General features: G+C 39.0%; 1 protein-coding gene and 1 long non-coding RNA gene across 3 annotated transcripts in view; one reads left to right on the top strand and one right to left on the bottom strand.

Moving 5' to 3' along the window:
• Positions 1-5,501, bottom strand: part of LOC143708789 (uncharacterized) — a 686,037-nt gene extending 680,536 nt beyond the window's left edge. The window contains exon 1 of the long non-coding RNA XR_013193655.1: positions 5,490-5,501. This is a non-coding gene — a long non-coding RNA (uncharacterized LOC143708789). The remainder of the gene's footprint in view (positions 1-5,489) is intronic.
• ctps1a (CTP synthase 1a) overlaps positions 1-15,885 on the top strand; it is a 29,502-nt gene that overhangs the window by 4,941 nt on the left and 8,676 nt on the right. For both annotated transcript variants that reach the window (XR_013193651.1, XM_077200120.1), the window contains exons 4-7: positions 3,022-3,122; positions 5,075-5,191; positions 5,314-5,397; positions 9,048-9,128. Coding sequence is in view for 1 of the 2 variants with exons in the window: in XM_077200120.1 (XP_077056235.1) it covers positions 3,022-3,122; positions 5,075-5,191; positions 5,314-5,397; positions 9,048-9,128 (383 nt within the window). In the remaining variant the exon portion in view is untranslated. The remainder of the gene's footprint in view (positions 1-3,021; positions 3,123-5,074; positions 5,192-5,313; positions 5,398-9,047; positions 9,129-15,885) is intronic.

The raw sequence follows: 15,885 nt of genomic DNA, 5'->3' as shown, positions 1-15,885 counted from the left end.
AAAATACGTTTAGCTAAATGTTTGCTCACTCATTGTATTTGTGTTTTTACAATGGGGTCATTTTTTTTAGTTTACACAACAAAAGGAAGCTTGATTTCAATCTTTGAATTAAATTGAAAAAAGTAGCACAAATAAATACATGAAATAAAGAGAAAAGTTTAGGTCTAACACTAGTATTCAGAAATGCTAGAAAGGGAAAAAAGTAAACAAATGTAAAATAACACTGAATAGTATTTTAGTCCTGTATAATTTAAATACATAGGCTATTATTCCTGATTCCTTACAATTAATAGGGATGCAACGATTACAGATTTTGTAAGTACGATTATTGTCTGAGAAATAATCACGATTTAACGATTATCACGATTATTATGCATCAATTAATTTCACAACACCACTAATGTATAATATCACATGAACACTCACCGCAGTGTTAATTTTGACAGCAAATTTTGATTTAGTTTAGTCATAGTCCTTTGACTAAAATGCCATTTAGTTTTAGTCATATTTTAGTCATCTGAATTGTTTTAGTTTTAGTCGATGAAACACAATAAGATTTTATTCGACTAAATCTACAGTAGATTTAGTCGACTAAAATATAATGGGTTTAGGTAAATTGTAATGCATTCATTTAGAATTTCTCTAAAATTTCCAAACCCACATACTCCCGGAGAGAACATCTATTAACCCGTTAATATGAATGATTTTTAAGTTTGAACATGCAATACAGATACAGATTTAACTACTGTGACTTACAACATATCTTAAAATTAAAACCACCTTTGCTAAAGTAAAACACAGTCTTATTTTCAATGAATGATATATGCATTCTTTATAACTACTTGCATACATCATTCTTTATTCTTTCAAGCAGACATTTTTATTTGTATGAATATAATTAATCCTTATTAAAGCTATTAAAAAACAGTGAATGCTTTTCTCTTTTGTTGCTTGATTAATATTAAGGACACAGACCGCATTAGGTTTATTATCCACTATCACTTTAAGACGTCGGATCATGTCCAATGACATGCGGATCCAATTGCACTGATGCACATCCGATACTCTCACAACTGTTTAAGACATAACCAACATAGTTTACATGAATACTCTCCAAAACGGACATTTAGACATAATGTTGTGTGTATTTGTCTATTCAGACACGAAAGAGAGCTCAATTCAGTACTCGCGCGCTCTAGGCTATAGGTGTCTATGTGCATGGCTGCACGCTTCGGGTCGGGTTTGTGCGTACAGAAAAACGTACCGAATAGAGCTCTTTTCTGCATCATCACTCTTATTCAGATCGATTTGTCTGCTCTACTCATTCTCCCAGACGTTTACATTTTTTTAACGTTTTATGGGACCGCTGGGTTAACCACTGCTGACTAAAGGCGTTTTTTCGGTGGAAATAGAGCGTCGCTGCTTAGTCCCTCTGCCATAGTGACTGATGAGCACGGCACTTTAAGCTGGTGCACCGCTGGTGTACAGTAACTTTGTTTTTGTTTTGTGTTAGTTGCAAAATTTCCGTTTCGTGCAGAACACTCGGTGTAACATAGTCTTTGCGATTAATTAACCGTGACGTTTTAAAGCACGGTTAATTGTGAAATCCGGTAATCGCTGCATCCCTAACAATTAATGCTATTTTTTTGTTGTTTTATATACAATAATGACAGACACATTTTTGGCTACTCTCTCACTTTAAGAGCTAGTGCACGGATCCACGTTCACATGTTGCGTGTAAAGCGCAGTCCGCGCCACTTTCTCCTCTTTTAAAAAGGGCTCACTGTTGCTAAGCAATCATCAGCCACGTTCTCCATGAAGACGAAGATGTTTCATCAAAGGATGAGCGTGCAAAAGACGTAACGTGAACGGCCCATACTGTTTTAATTATAGTGTCACATGCATTTTCTTTTTGTATTATTTTTTAAGACATAACCGATTGTGTTTGAGAGGATACTCCCCAAGACTGGAATTTAGACAATGTTGTGTGCTTTTGACCGTTAAAGCGCTATAATTCAAGAAAAAGAACTCAGTTTTGTTACTCACGAGCTGTTTGTTATGCGGGTTAAAATCGCTTGAATGTTTAAATAGGTAAGACTTAAAAAGAAGACGCGGCATTGGCAGAATCACTCACGCTGTTTGTGAAATTGCGTCTCACAGAAAGTTTTAAAATGACTGATTTGATCTTATAATCTGTTAGGTTAAATTTACTCATAGGCCTACATGCTAGATTGAATGAATGTTTGCGGGAATTTCGCGCATTATAAACGAAAGACCTGCGGGAATGATTAAAATGATGCGCAATACCCGCAATCCCGCACCGAAATTCGAGCCCTGGAAACTGAAAAGTTTTAGCATATATTTTTTTGTAACTAAAACCCACAGCTTCACTATTAGTAGAGAGACACTGCCAGGTAGAATTAATTCACACACAATCGCTCTCACTAATGCATTCATGTAAATGCAATCTTTAATGTGCTACTTTATCTATATCTGATTTAGAAAGAGCAGAAATCTGTGAGAAATTTAATGACCCAAAGACAAAAGAACTGAAAAAAATAAACTTATGTAGGAGCAATAGCCTTGTGGGCAGCTGTGTGTCATGTGCCATAGCTGTGCACAAGGCAACCCCCTTTCGAGTCTCAGCTCATGGTTCAGGCTTATTTGTTTATTAATGACATCATCAGCAACTAGTCGACTTGACTTTCATCACATAAATGTCGACTTGGATAACATCTGTCATTCAACCCTTAGTGTGTAATGCTTATGTCTTGTGGCTGAACTTTCAAAACAAACCATTTCAAGTTTTATTCAAGGGCATGCCTTGTCTCATAGACTTTCATTTTAAATGCAGTTTTACTAACTGAGAAACGGTCAAAATGATTTTCTGTGGCTATTAACAGCATGTTGCATACTGTCTGTAGATCTTAACTTGTATAGAACAGTCGTCTAAATGGGCTTTAAGCATACTGTGTTTGTCTATGTTCTCCATATGTTTAATTGTATAATCATTTGTTCCAGTGGTGCCACACATAACTGATGCTATTCAGGAGTGGGTGATGCGTCAAGCTAAAGTTCCTGTAGATGTTGATGATGTGGAGCCCCAGGTTTGCGTCATTGAGGTGAGTAAAGATAAAGTAAATATTTTAGGGCTGTCACAATTCCTAGATTAAATTAGAGTAGTCGATTTTTAAAAAAAATCCTCGAATGCAATTTACCCGTGTCGACTAACTGGCAAAATACCAGAAGTGGTGCATTCCACAGACAAAAAACCATGTACCCCATTATTAGACCATTTTCTAAGTCTGCACAATCTATTACAACAATTTAAAAACCATACTTTAGCATAGTGCAATAAAATCCAGATTGTGGATTTTATTCAATTTTACAAAATATCCAAACTTTTCTGGAAATGGCGTTTGTATATATTAAACTTGCAGGGCATATGTTTATTTAATTGAATTGTAGCATTTTAATTGAATTACATGCGTCTCAGAGCGGCTCCATTCACAGTAAATGCTGCTCCACGTGAACTTATCATTTAGATCCTTAGAACACGTATCAAACTCCATCTCTGCATATGCTGTGAGTTTGGTTTGCTTTTAACATTCATCTGGGAATGCAATGTGCTCCATTTCATCAAATTTGTAAGGTAAATCATATATAAACCTACCCCAACATAGGAGAATACATGTTTCTAAAGATGTGAACGGTTTATCACGATTTCAAAATAAAAGTTTAAACCCTTGCTCTGAATTTGCATGCTTTGATATCCACATATTCCTTTTATAGAAAATGTGAACTGTTCCCCCGTTCAAGAAAAGTTTATATCGTAAAGTGGTGGCTAAATATTAAGCAAATATTTTAATTAAATGTTTCTCCAATATTAAACAAGGATTTAATCTGCGTGTAACAACACCAGGCCATTGGTGCCCTCGGCTGGAATTTGTTATAATAAATAATGTACATAATATTTTTGTTTATTTCATGTATATTATGTATTTTATGTGTTCTATAAAACTGTATGATAACTTGCATGTGATGCTTCATTTGAACCAAATATTGTTGCCTCATTGTTATTATGTTTTTTTAGGTCTTAGGTCTATTTTTTTATTACCACAAAAAAATATCTGATTACTCGTCAAAATAATCCACTGGTTACTTGTTTACCAAAATAATCGTTAGTAACAGCCCTAAAATATAATAAGTTTAACCCTTTCGCACGTATGATCACACTGGTGTGATCAGTCTTGGCTGGTCCCTGGAGCGTACGATCACACCAGTGTGATTAGAACGGTCAGTGCATCACGTGATCAACTGCTAAATTCAAAGTGCTTTCGCGCATTGGTTGGCGCTGAGCCGGACAAACTCAGTGCTGTCATATATCACAATTATTGAGTGTTTTCAACCACAATGTTTATTTTAGTTTTCAGACATTTAAATACACATAAGTACTAGCAAAACAATGATTTTGAGTTTGTAAAATACACTCTGATGTCTATGGAAGCGGCAATAATAATCCTTTCCATTATAAAACGACACGTTTTATTCATGTCGATACACATTGTGTAAGTAGATTTACATTTTACCCTATTCTTCTCCCAGTTCAACGGCCACTTTCATGTATTTCGTGAGAAGTGGAGGAATTGACGTGTTGCAAATTTAACGGATACGATTCTCTGAACTGTGAAACTAACATGGCGCCGCCCATTGCGCATACAGCTCATCTAACGCGATCGTTCTAAAGGTGTTTAAACAAACAAAACACAATCCACTTGCACATATTGGACAATCGGAATATCAATGTTTCATGCTATAGCTAATACATTTGTGAATATTTTGAATAAAAAATGAAAGATGACAAAAAAGCAGATTATCATTCATTCGGCGCTGTGTGGTTGCGCTGTCACGTGTCAAGCAATGACTCATCATCATGGAAACATTAAAGGGACAGGTACTAAATAACGGTCGCCTTGAAAAACTCACGCTGGGGGGTCAGTTAGAATATTTTAAACTTGCGTGTGAAAGGGTTAACAGGTTTCTGATAACTGAAGTTTTGTACGTCTTTTTGCAGTTGGGGGGTACGGTCGGAGACATAGAGAGCATGCCTTTCATCGAGGCCTTCAGACAGTTCCAGTTTAAAGTGAAGAGAGAGAATTTCTGTAATATTCACGTCAGTCTGGTACCACAGGTAAGGAGTTGTGTGCATTCACGTCAGCGTGCACAGAACAGTGCATTACAGACCATATCACATTACATGTACGCTATGCACTGGAAATGTGAATGACAAAGTGTCTCGATCGTGATGTCCAGCCCAGCGCTACAGGCGAGCAGAAGACCAAACCCACTCAGAACAGTGTGAGAGAGCTCAGAGGACTTGGACTGTCACCTGACCTGGTGAGTCAAGTTTCATAGAGCATGTGTATGTTCAAAATTGTCACTAGCTTGAAATCTACAATGAATGCATTAAGAGCGATCTTCTCTGAGACAGGGTTCGTACAAGGTGCTTAAAGTGCTTGAAGTACTTGAATTTGACTTTTTGTAATTTAAGTCCTGGAAAACTCTTGAAAACAGCCATATTTTTGAAGAGGTACTTGAAAAGTGCTTGAATTATTAAAAATAGGGATGCACCGATACCGAGCTCAAGTAAAAATGCTCCGATACCAACAACCGATAGGCCTCCCAGGCAGCCTGTGTATAGTAACACATAGCTGTGGTGCGCGCGCTGATCAGAGGAAACCGCGCAGTGGATTGAGCGCGCAGCGGCACAGACGCGCAAGCTGGTCGAGCACATCCCTTCAAACAGAAAGAAGTTTTGAAGGAAATCAGTGGAAGGTTTGTAGTTCAGTCGGACGTCAATGGCAAAGACAATAAAACGAGGCATGTAGCTTATTATTAACGTTAACTGACGAGAGAGAGCGCAGTTCTGTTGAATGCAGTTTCATGAACGCAAACATCAGCGCGCTCCCCGCAAACCAGCGTCTCCTCGCGCGAATACTGAACGTCTTGCGCTTGTACGGACGAATTCACACAAAATTATGTAAAAACGCCCATCTTGGCGAGTATCCTAGTAAACAAAGTCAGTTGTATCTGAAGTGAAGTAGCCATGTTCAAATGCTTCCGTGCGTTCAGTCTTAAAGGGGCAGTTTAACAAACCCACTGCTGTTTAAATGTTAATTAAACAATGGACAACTAAATTACTCACTGCTCTTGACTAAATAGGCTACCCTGTTCAACTTTACAAAAAGATCCATCTATATTTAATTTATCCAGTAATGAATATGCAATTTTTTCACATTTTATTACTTTATTCAAATTTCTGTACCTGTTAGATCTACCCGAAAAACTCTAAAAAGACTGTTTATTTCATTTGTAGCCTTTCTTTGTTCTATCGTATTTATTTGTAAGTTGATTATTCGTTCTTATATTGTTGCTGACTGCTTACCTTTAATAATGTTTTAAATTCACATTAATTAGGCAGGAAGTTTTTGTTGAAGTATCAAAATTGGATTAAATAATTGATATTTCACTGACCCAATCCTCAGCACTGACCCTGCTGGAGCTGCTCTAGTGTAAATATGTGCTGTGCTATTCAATGAAAGATACAATATGATAGAGCAATAGAATGTACAGTAACTGAAGCTCATACAATGTATTTTAGCAGGCTTAATTAAGCATGAAAATAATTGAAAGAAATATATGTTTGATGAACAAATGAAGCCAACTAATATGATTTATATTAGTGGTCGACCGATATGGGTTTTTTGATGGCTGATGCCGATATCTTAGGGCGTTTTCACACCTGAAAGTCCGCACCAAGGTCCGAACCAAAGTTCACATTTTGATACATTTTATACTTTCAGAAAGTTTTGGTTTGGTTTCACACTGCAATTATGCGAGCGCACTAAAGAACTTTACGTGACATACTTGCGTCCTGTCGTCATCATCTATGTGGGCTGCATCTCGACATTGATTGGTTTGTAAATGGACGTGCGTCTGACGTCAGCGTGTTGTCAATGCGCCGGGTAACTTTGACATTATGAATGAACAGACGCATATCGTTGCAACTGTATTGTTATTTTTATGGCATAATTACCTGCAGCACCAACTATACACAAGGCTAGTTCAAATTCGCCAAATGAATGTCCTCGTCGTGCGAACATTTTATCGTCGCCGGCAGGAAAGGAGGAGAAGACTGAAAGCAATCATGCGAGCTCTTTTTTGTGTGAATTTTTTACAGTTGACTTCTAATTATGTCATCAGACCATACTTCAATTAAAAACCTCGTCTCCTCCTCTCCTCATGTGCGTACGGCTCATTTTTCCTGCAATCTTCTGTTTTTTCGGCTATGCGGGAACCACCGGAACTTCCTGTGAAAGGTCTGAAAGTCCGAACCATACAGAAATGCTTTCACACTAGAAACGAACCAAACCTTTGTTCAGTTTGATCCGGACCGAGACTACCTCTTTAGTCGGACCAAATTTAATCTGTTTGGTCCGGACCGTGGTCCGGGGGAGGTTTCACACCTGCAATTTTGATTCGGACCAAACTGAAAAGTCCGAAAGTCCGGACCAAACAAGGTAGGTGTGAAAGGGCCCTTAGAGAGCAGGGTGGCCGATATAAAGCCGATATTTATATTTATATATCAAACATATATATATATATATATATACACACACACACATACATATATGTATGTATATGTGTATATATATATATATATATATTTAATAAATTAGATAAATTTAATAAATATTTAAAATAAACATGCTTAGGCCCTATACTTTAGATGACAACTTCTTGAATCTGCAATCCTATTACAGTATTTTTCACAAATAAAGTAATGGTTCGTAATCATATTTTTTTCACTTTGACTTTTGACAAGGTAACGCTAATTTTACATACAGCACACAGTGAAAACGACATGAATGACACAGTGGGCAACTGGATATAGCATAGCATATTTTAAAATGAAGGATTTAAAGTTTTTCGATCGCGTCTCCTGTGAAGCTGATCTTCTGTTCGCATTTACTCACTTCACACGGACTGACCGTCACTCGCAGGAATACATTTATGCAGGCTACAAATGCACACTTCACAAGATATCAGCTGGATTCGATTAAATCTGCAAGGTTTGTTAAATTAAATGTTTATTAGATATTCAGAGATTTGTTTAAATTATGTAGATGCACATTTGCTGAATGTTGACGGTAAATGAGAAAGTATTCTAGCCTGATTGTTTGCCTTATAATAATATAAAAGCAAACGCATTACTTTTTCGCATAACATTTACATTCTTTGATTACCAGTTCTGTAGCCACCGGTTCTGTCTAACAAAGTATTAGATATGACTGACAGAGAGACGGAGAATGTGAGTGAGCGCTGTGTGATCAGATTCAGGCGCTGCCGTTCTCTTCTCAGGTGCTGGTGTTCTCAGCGCCGCCCGTCAAAATAAAAGTCTGCAGCGCCTGTAATTTAAAAATTACAAATGCAGTGAAAATTCAGGGATCGGTTACGGTATCGGTATCTCGTTCTGCAAAAAGTGGTATCGGTGCATCCCTAATTCAAAATATTGTGGTGTTCTTTTTGTTGAAAAAATAAAATTTTCACGCTTAATCAACGCTGCAGCCCGTCTGAGATATAGAGCTATTTCTCATGATATTAACATATAAAGCATGATATTAAGTATATAATACAACTTTCATTCTTCAGGTCAATCATATATATTGGAATATATAATGGAAAAAAATTCAGTTTCAATATCCTTTCAATGGTTAAGGGGATTTTCCATGCCTGACAGCGCTGGTCAATGGATTGACCTCTATGAAGTGGAACATCAGATACCATATATTTAATTTGAGTAAAAAAATAAAATGAAATAAATAAAAATAATAATAAAGATATTGTTTGATAAGTGCCGATTGAAGTCCTTGAAATCCAAAAAAGTAGTGCTTGAAAAATCCTTGAAAGTCCTGGAATTTCATTTCACAGAGTCTGTACGAACCCTGCTGAGAGTTTTGAGTGTTGTTTTATTTTTTCTGTTGCAGATAATGTGCCGATGCTCCACTCCACTTGAAAATTCTGTTAAAGAGAAGATATCCATGTTCTGTCATGTGGAACCTGAACAGGTTAGTCTGGATCATGCAGAACTGAAAACCACACATGAGCCACTTTTACATTACGTTTTAGCTGTTGGTTTATTGTCATAACAGTTTATTAAACATAATTATCAAGAACATGTTGGAAAAAACGCTGCTTCTTGTTGAAGCTGATTTAAAATATGTCTCGAGGACAATGAGTCTCATACAATAATAATCGAATTTATAGGCACAACAGAACTACTCAAGAAAATTCCTGCCTAATTAACAACGTGCGTATGCACATGAATTGGTTCTTAACCTCGTTCTAATGTTAACAAGTTTGTAGTATACGAACCATGCGCTCGAGGTTAGTAATTTGGATAAAACACACCCACAACATGTCCATATACAGTTGTGGTCAGAATTAATGGCACCCCTGGTAAATACGATCAAAAAATAAGTCTGCATTGTTTATCCTTTTGATCTTTCATTCAAAAAATGTGCAAAATCTAACATTTCATTGAAATAAAAGAATTGAAAGTGCGGGGTAAATCACATCATGAAATAAATTTGCTTCTCCAAAACATGCTGGCCATAATTATCGGCTCCCTGTTATTAAATACTTTTTGCAACCTCCTTTTGCCAAGATAACAGCTCTGAGTTTTCTTCTATAATGCCTGATGAGTTTGGAGAACACCTGACTAGAGATCAGAGACCATTCCTGCATACAGAATCTCTCCAGATCCTTTAGATTCTTCAAGTTCATGTTGGTGGTTCTTTTCTTCAGTTCAGCCACACTTATTTTCTATAGGGTTCAGTATGCGGGACTGGGAAGGTCATGGCAGAAGCTTCTTTTTTGTGCTCAGTTACCCATTTTTGTGATGATTTTGATGTTTGTTTTGCACTGTTGTCCTGAAGGAAGATCCAACCATGGCCCTTTATAAGATTTCTAGCAGAAGCAGTCAGGTTTAGATTTTTTATCTGTTGGTATTTGCTAGAATCCATAATACCATATATCTGAACAAGATGTCAAGGATTTCAAGCAAAAAAATATGCCCACAACATATAAGATCCATCAGTATATTTAACCATAGGCATGGGGTACATTTTATCTCATTTTATTTTATATCTGGTAGTTTTGCTGCCAGAAGCCCCTTCTTTGTTTCATCTGACCATAGAATCCGTTCCCTTTTAAAATTCCAGTCATGTCTGATAACTGAATATTTATTATACAACTGAGTTTATTTTTGGAGGAGCGAGGATGATTTTTCGTGAAACCCTCCCAAACAACATGTGGTGATGTTGGGGTTGTCTCAAGTAGCAAGGGTATATTTGTGGCAATGGCCAAAAATACATTGTATGGGTCAAAACTATTGATTTTACTTTTATGCCAAAAATCTTTAGGATATTAAGTAAAGATCATGTTCCAAGAAGATATTTTGTAAATTCCCTACTGTAAATATAATATAAAACATTTTTTTTTTTTGTGAGTGAATGCAGTACAATATCAAACATAAATGGTAAAGGGTCACATAGAGACTAGGGGTGGCACGATCCGCCTTTTTTGCCTCCGATTACGATACCTGGGACTCAGTATTGGCCGTTACAGAGTACCGATCCGATCCAATACTAAAATAATAATTAAAAAAACAGTGCCGAATTACCTAATAAACTGTATCGGTATGCCTCACTGTGGGGAAGAGACTGTGATTATTCTTTTGTTAAAGGCATCAAAGCTTGACTTACATTTTTTTCCTTACTTTGTAAAACAATATACAGACAAAATATATACTATATAATTAAAAGACATTTCTTTTGAAATTTTAAGCGCAACTTTTTAATGCAGCAGCAACATGATAGATTGGACAGAACAACTAAGGCTATCAATAAACTGTCATTGCGCAAAAGTACTGCAATATGAAAGGCTCCAATTCAGAGCAGTGATGTGTTTGAAGCAACATGGAGTCACAGCACGTTGTCATGAAACGGAAGTTGAGATTGTCCTTTTTTCCTTATTGTGACGTATATCCGAGTGAAACGGCTTCTGAAATTGGAAAAAAATGTAGGGCGGGGCCTGATTTCGTCCTTCTGGAATTGATTGGATCGTTGGAGATTGGGCGTTGCTAACAAAATGGAGGCAGATTTGACAGTTTACAGTCTGTTGTGGAAGATTTCTCTCCACCGGACTCACCACCGTTACCCTACCATGAAGCATTTTTAATTGAGGAACCCGACGATGAGAACGAGGACGAGCAACCAAATTTTCCGTAAGGAATCACCCCACATTTATATGAGCCTCCTGTGAACCAAGATGAGGCGGCTGATGGTCATGCCCTCTAGTAATAGATTTTGACCGGAAGAGAAGAGAAGTCGGGTCAAGGGGGGAGGGAAGGGTAACGTATTTGATTAAAGATTATAAGGGTACATGAATTTAAAAAAAATAATGAAGTGCACAGATAAATCATTTATAATAAACACTACAATATTACATATAAAATACGAAATGGTAAATATAAAATACAAATGGTAAAATTTGATTTCATGACGACTTTAACATGGTTGATAATGTCCACATAATTAAACATCATGGCCTAGGCATCTTTTTAATTTCAACATAACCCTGTTCTCCCTATGGAAATGTGTCACAAGAAATATAATACAGCAAAATGACTTTCATTATTTTATTGCCTCAGATGACAACTATTACAACTTTAACAGAACAAAATAATTTAAAATAACTTAATTAACTAGGTGCAGGTCCCTGTGAGGTGGGATAATCAGGAGGGTGCCACACTGCAGATACTGCTCTGGGGACAGACCTTCACCCTCACCAACTGAGGAGACAGCAAACAAGACCTGTAGGGTGGGTTATTATGCAGCGCGATAAAAGATGCACCCCCCCCCCCTTCTCTCTCTCTAACACACACACACGTGGCCTACTTGCGTGTCCCTGTCTTCAAGCGCAAGTTCAATCCTTGAACATCTGTTGGGGTCCCCGGTGCAGAGACATGCAATGCCACACTTCACGATGGCTCTTGCACAGGAGCATCCTCGGGCACACATGCTTTTCTTGCAGCGGCAGTATTTGCTGTGTTTGAGTTCAGAAGGTTTTGCCTATTTCAGCATCATGGTTGCCACCAATTTTCCATTGACAAGTTGTCTCCCAAAATCAGTGGCAGCTGGGTAGGTTGGCTGAACCATGTGTGCCCGCTTACACACAGCCAACTGATGCAGGGCTCGGCGAAGATGTAATGCATTTACATTACATTTATTCATTTAGCAGACGCTTTTATCCAAAGCGACTTACAAATGAGAACAATAGAAGCAGTTAAACTAACAGTAGGACAACAATACGTAAGTGCTATAACCCCTCTCAGTTTAACTTAAGTGCTTTTTTTTTATAGAATAAAAGAGAAGAGAAAGTGTTAGTACTACTGAATCAAGTGAAAAAGATACGTCTTCAGCAGTTTCTTGAAAGTAATAGGAAGGCATCTTCAGTTGGTGGAAGGCAACGCATGTCTCCTTTGATGCTCACAAAGAAATGGGCTCGCAGTGCATCTAGAGTACCACCAAAGTCACTCCTGTCATAGAGTGACACCATGTATTGCCGTGCTGCTGTTACAACCTCTTCCTGAACATCCAGGCTTTCCTCAGGGTCACCGTACCTGCACAGCGGTAGAAGGTCTGTCAGGTGTTTAATAGCAGTTGTGTAGGCCGCCTTTTTCCTCTTCTGTACAGATAGCTTACTGTGTCACATCCAGTAAGTATGTAGGTGCTGAGGAGAAGGGATGTAAGATCTGAAGCTGCAACATCATACTTCCCCACCAGAGCTTCTGTGATGGCATGAACAGGCAGGAAGTTATCCATCGTCTTCACCCACAGCTCCTGCAGCCCATCCATGTGTGTGATATAGTACATGCACATCATGATCACATCTATGTCAGTCGCAACCACTACAGCCCGTTTGAGGTGCAGAATTTGAACTGAGTAGGCAATGTGAGCAAACATCCTGGTATCTGCCTCCTCATGTTTCTCATAGGAAAGTTCTGGAAGCTCAACCTGACAATCCGCTGACAAGAGGACAGTGCGACCAGGATCACAAAAGATTCCACCAAGAATGAGTGTGCATCCTGCAGGAAGTGACTTGTTCTGAGCTGCCAATGCTTCCCCGAAGTAGTTCAACTGATTAGTTTTATTCAGTGGATTGTGAATGAAGCCTTTCCATTCAGGTATAGGGAGAGTATCATGTGGCTGTACTCCTTCATTTTGCTGGGGCAGGTCTTCATCTTCTTCTCTCGTTCCTCCCCTTTCAGACTTTCAGCAGGGGAGACATCATATCGATCACCAACTAAGTTGATACAGTCACACTTGTCTGGGAGGATTCCAAGGAGCTGCCTCAGGTACTTTCCTTGCAGTTCATGGAAGGTGCTGCTCCCAAGATGTTGGTAACGTTGAATGAACGCCATGGCATCTACTACCATAACAACAGGCTTGTCAGATGGCGGTAGTTTGTCCTCTTCCCCCCATGAGCTGCTAAGGGCGGTCTTGATTGCAGCCAGGTGTTCTGCCTTGTTTCCTTTACGCATTGCATAACTTTGGTCAAGGGATGGATCTGGCTCCAACAGGGAGGCTGGGCAACTTGTCCATTCATGGCCAAACACTTCCACCTACCTGTCTTCCTCTAAGTCCTGAACAAAGTACAGGTTCCGTACAACTGCACTCTCCTCTTCATAGACCTTTTTGGCTTTGAATGCCATGGAAATTGACTTTGGCTTTGCTGCGAAGGTTGAAATTTTAATTTGGGCTACTTTCTCACTGCCTGTTCGTCTTGCTGCAGCTAGTGCCTCCAGTCCTTTTTCACAAGCACAGATCAAGTTGGTGATGTGGCTTTGTGGCCTGTTGAAATGTTGATCAGCTACTGTTCTTCACATGTGAAAGGATTGATCATCTGGTTGTTGATGACATCTGTTATTTTCCTTACACCTTCTGCCTCATTTGCACCTTGGCTGTCCTTGTCCTCGTGGTGTTTGGTGTCATCCGCATCCAGGTGTGCCGTAGCCTTTGTCTGCTCTGACACAGCGGTCAGAACTGGAAGAGCTCTCGAGTATTTCTCCATGGCTGCTGACTGATGCCAGTGAAGAGTTCTGTCTTGGCATCACGATTGTAGGTTTTTTCAAGTGCCATGTCTGTCCAGACACCATTGAACCGTCCTTCTGTTTGACGTACAGTGAACTTCCCATCCTTGAATTCCCTATAGCTGTTTGGAGCCAGTGTAGGCAAGCTTCTCATAGCTTCTAGATAGTGGGGCAGGCAGGATACGTACTTGTATTGGCCAGCAGCTACACGGTATGGTAACATCTTTTCCACTTCAGCCAGGTGTTCCTGCCACAGACCTGTACGCTCAGCATGGATGAACCGTCTAAGAATCATCACCATATCCATAGCTTTGTGGTAGGTGAGGTACGTGCTTCATTAAACTCTGCCATCAAACATGACAGCTTTTTCAGTTGGTCAGTTGCATCAGCACACGCAGAAGTTGCCTTCTCTACATCCTCTTCTAACAGGGCATCTAGGAGTAGCTGGATATTGTTGCTAAGCACACACATGCACTCCTCTTCATCGACCAACCATCTGGCAAATGCTTCCCAGTGTAGGGCAAACATGGCTGCATACACCATAGTGTGGGTGTGCAGCATTGCATAGTAGTCTTTCCCACTGATGATTTTGTTTGCTGTTCCACGGAGACATAAGCTTCGACCATGATGTCTTCTATTCCAGTGGACTGCATCAAATGCCCAATGGCTCCATGGAAATTCTGAGCAATATGGAAGCCACCCATGCGCAAGATAAGTTTGGCATACTTCTCTTTGTTCTTCTTTTGCAGACTCAGAACCACCTCATATTGCTTGGACACATGTGATGATGGCATACTCTTGACCCTGTTTTCTCGACACATCCATGCAGTACTGAACAAACTGTTCAACCACATCTGGGTTTGTTTGTGACTTGTAGAAGAAGGGACCATAGCTGATCACAGTTGCAGGGATGGTATCTGGTATGAGAAATGCTTGGAATGAACTCTATGTTGGAGCAGCGCAACTTGGTTTCAGGTCCTCCAATAGTACAGTAGGGCAGCTATGCACCAAATGCCAGAGGATGCTCAGGTGGTCAAGAGGTTCTGCTAGACAACGTTAACATTTAGTGCAGCCTTTAGTTATCCTTACTGGCGTACTATCTGTCTGACATGGAAAAAACACTTCAAGGTCCACACCAGCCTTCATACAAGTGTATTTCTAATGATTCCATGCTCCAAATGTATCCCTGTAGCAGCATTTATGCTCATGTCTATTTCTTTACCTAGCAAGTCCAGTTGAAATTTTTGCAATTTCTCAACTTCCGGTCGAAGCAAAATAGACATATAGGACACATACCTCTCGTAGAGCATAGGATTCTGAGCATTAAAAAAAAAGTAAGTCTCTACCCCATTCCTGTGAGGAGTAATGGCCCTTTAAAGAAACCACCGAAATTAGCTAAAACCGCTAAAGCTAGCTAAGTAAACTAGTAGAGAATGAATGCTGCTGCTACAGGGATACGTTTGGGATGAGGAATCATCAGAAATATACTTGTTTGAAGACTGGCGTGGTCCTTTCAGTTAATTACCATTACAATATCCATATTACCATTATTTTCGCAAAACCCTGGGGCAGACCTACCGGTATTCACTAAAGTAACTGTCACTTCCCACAGACAATGCTGAGCAGCTTCAAAATCCGTTGGTAACCGCTGGTTTGTTGTTCCAAACTCA

This window comes from Siphateles boraxobius, unplaced genomic scaffold (assembly GCF_051911475.1).
Source record: "Siphateles boraxobius isolate OS27281-9 unplaced genomic scaffold, OSU_SipBor_1 43, whole genome shotgun sequence".
NCBI lineage: Eukaryota > Metazoa > Chordata > Actinopteri > Cypriniformes > Leuciscidae > Siphateles > Siphateles boraxobius.
Note: the sequence above shows the minus strand (reverse complement) of the source record. Positions and strands in the feature narration are given on the sequence as shown.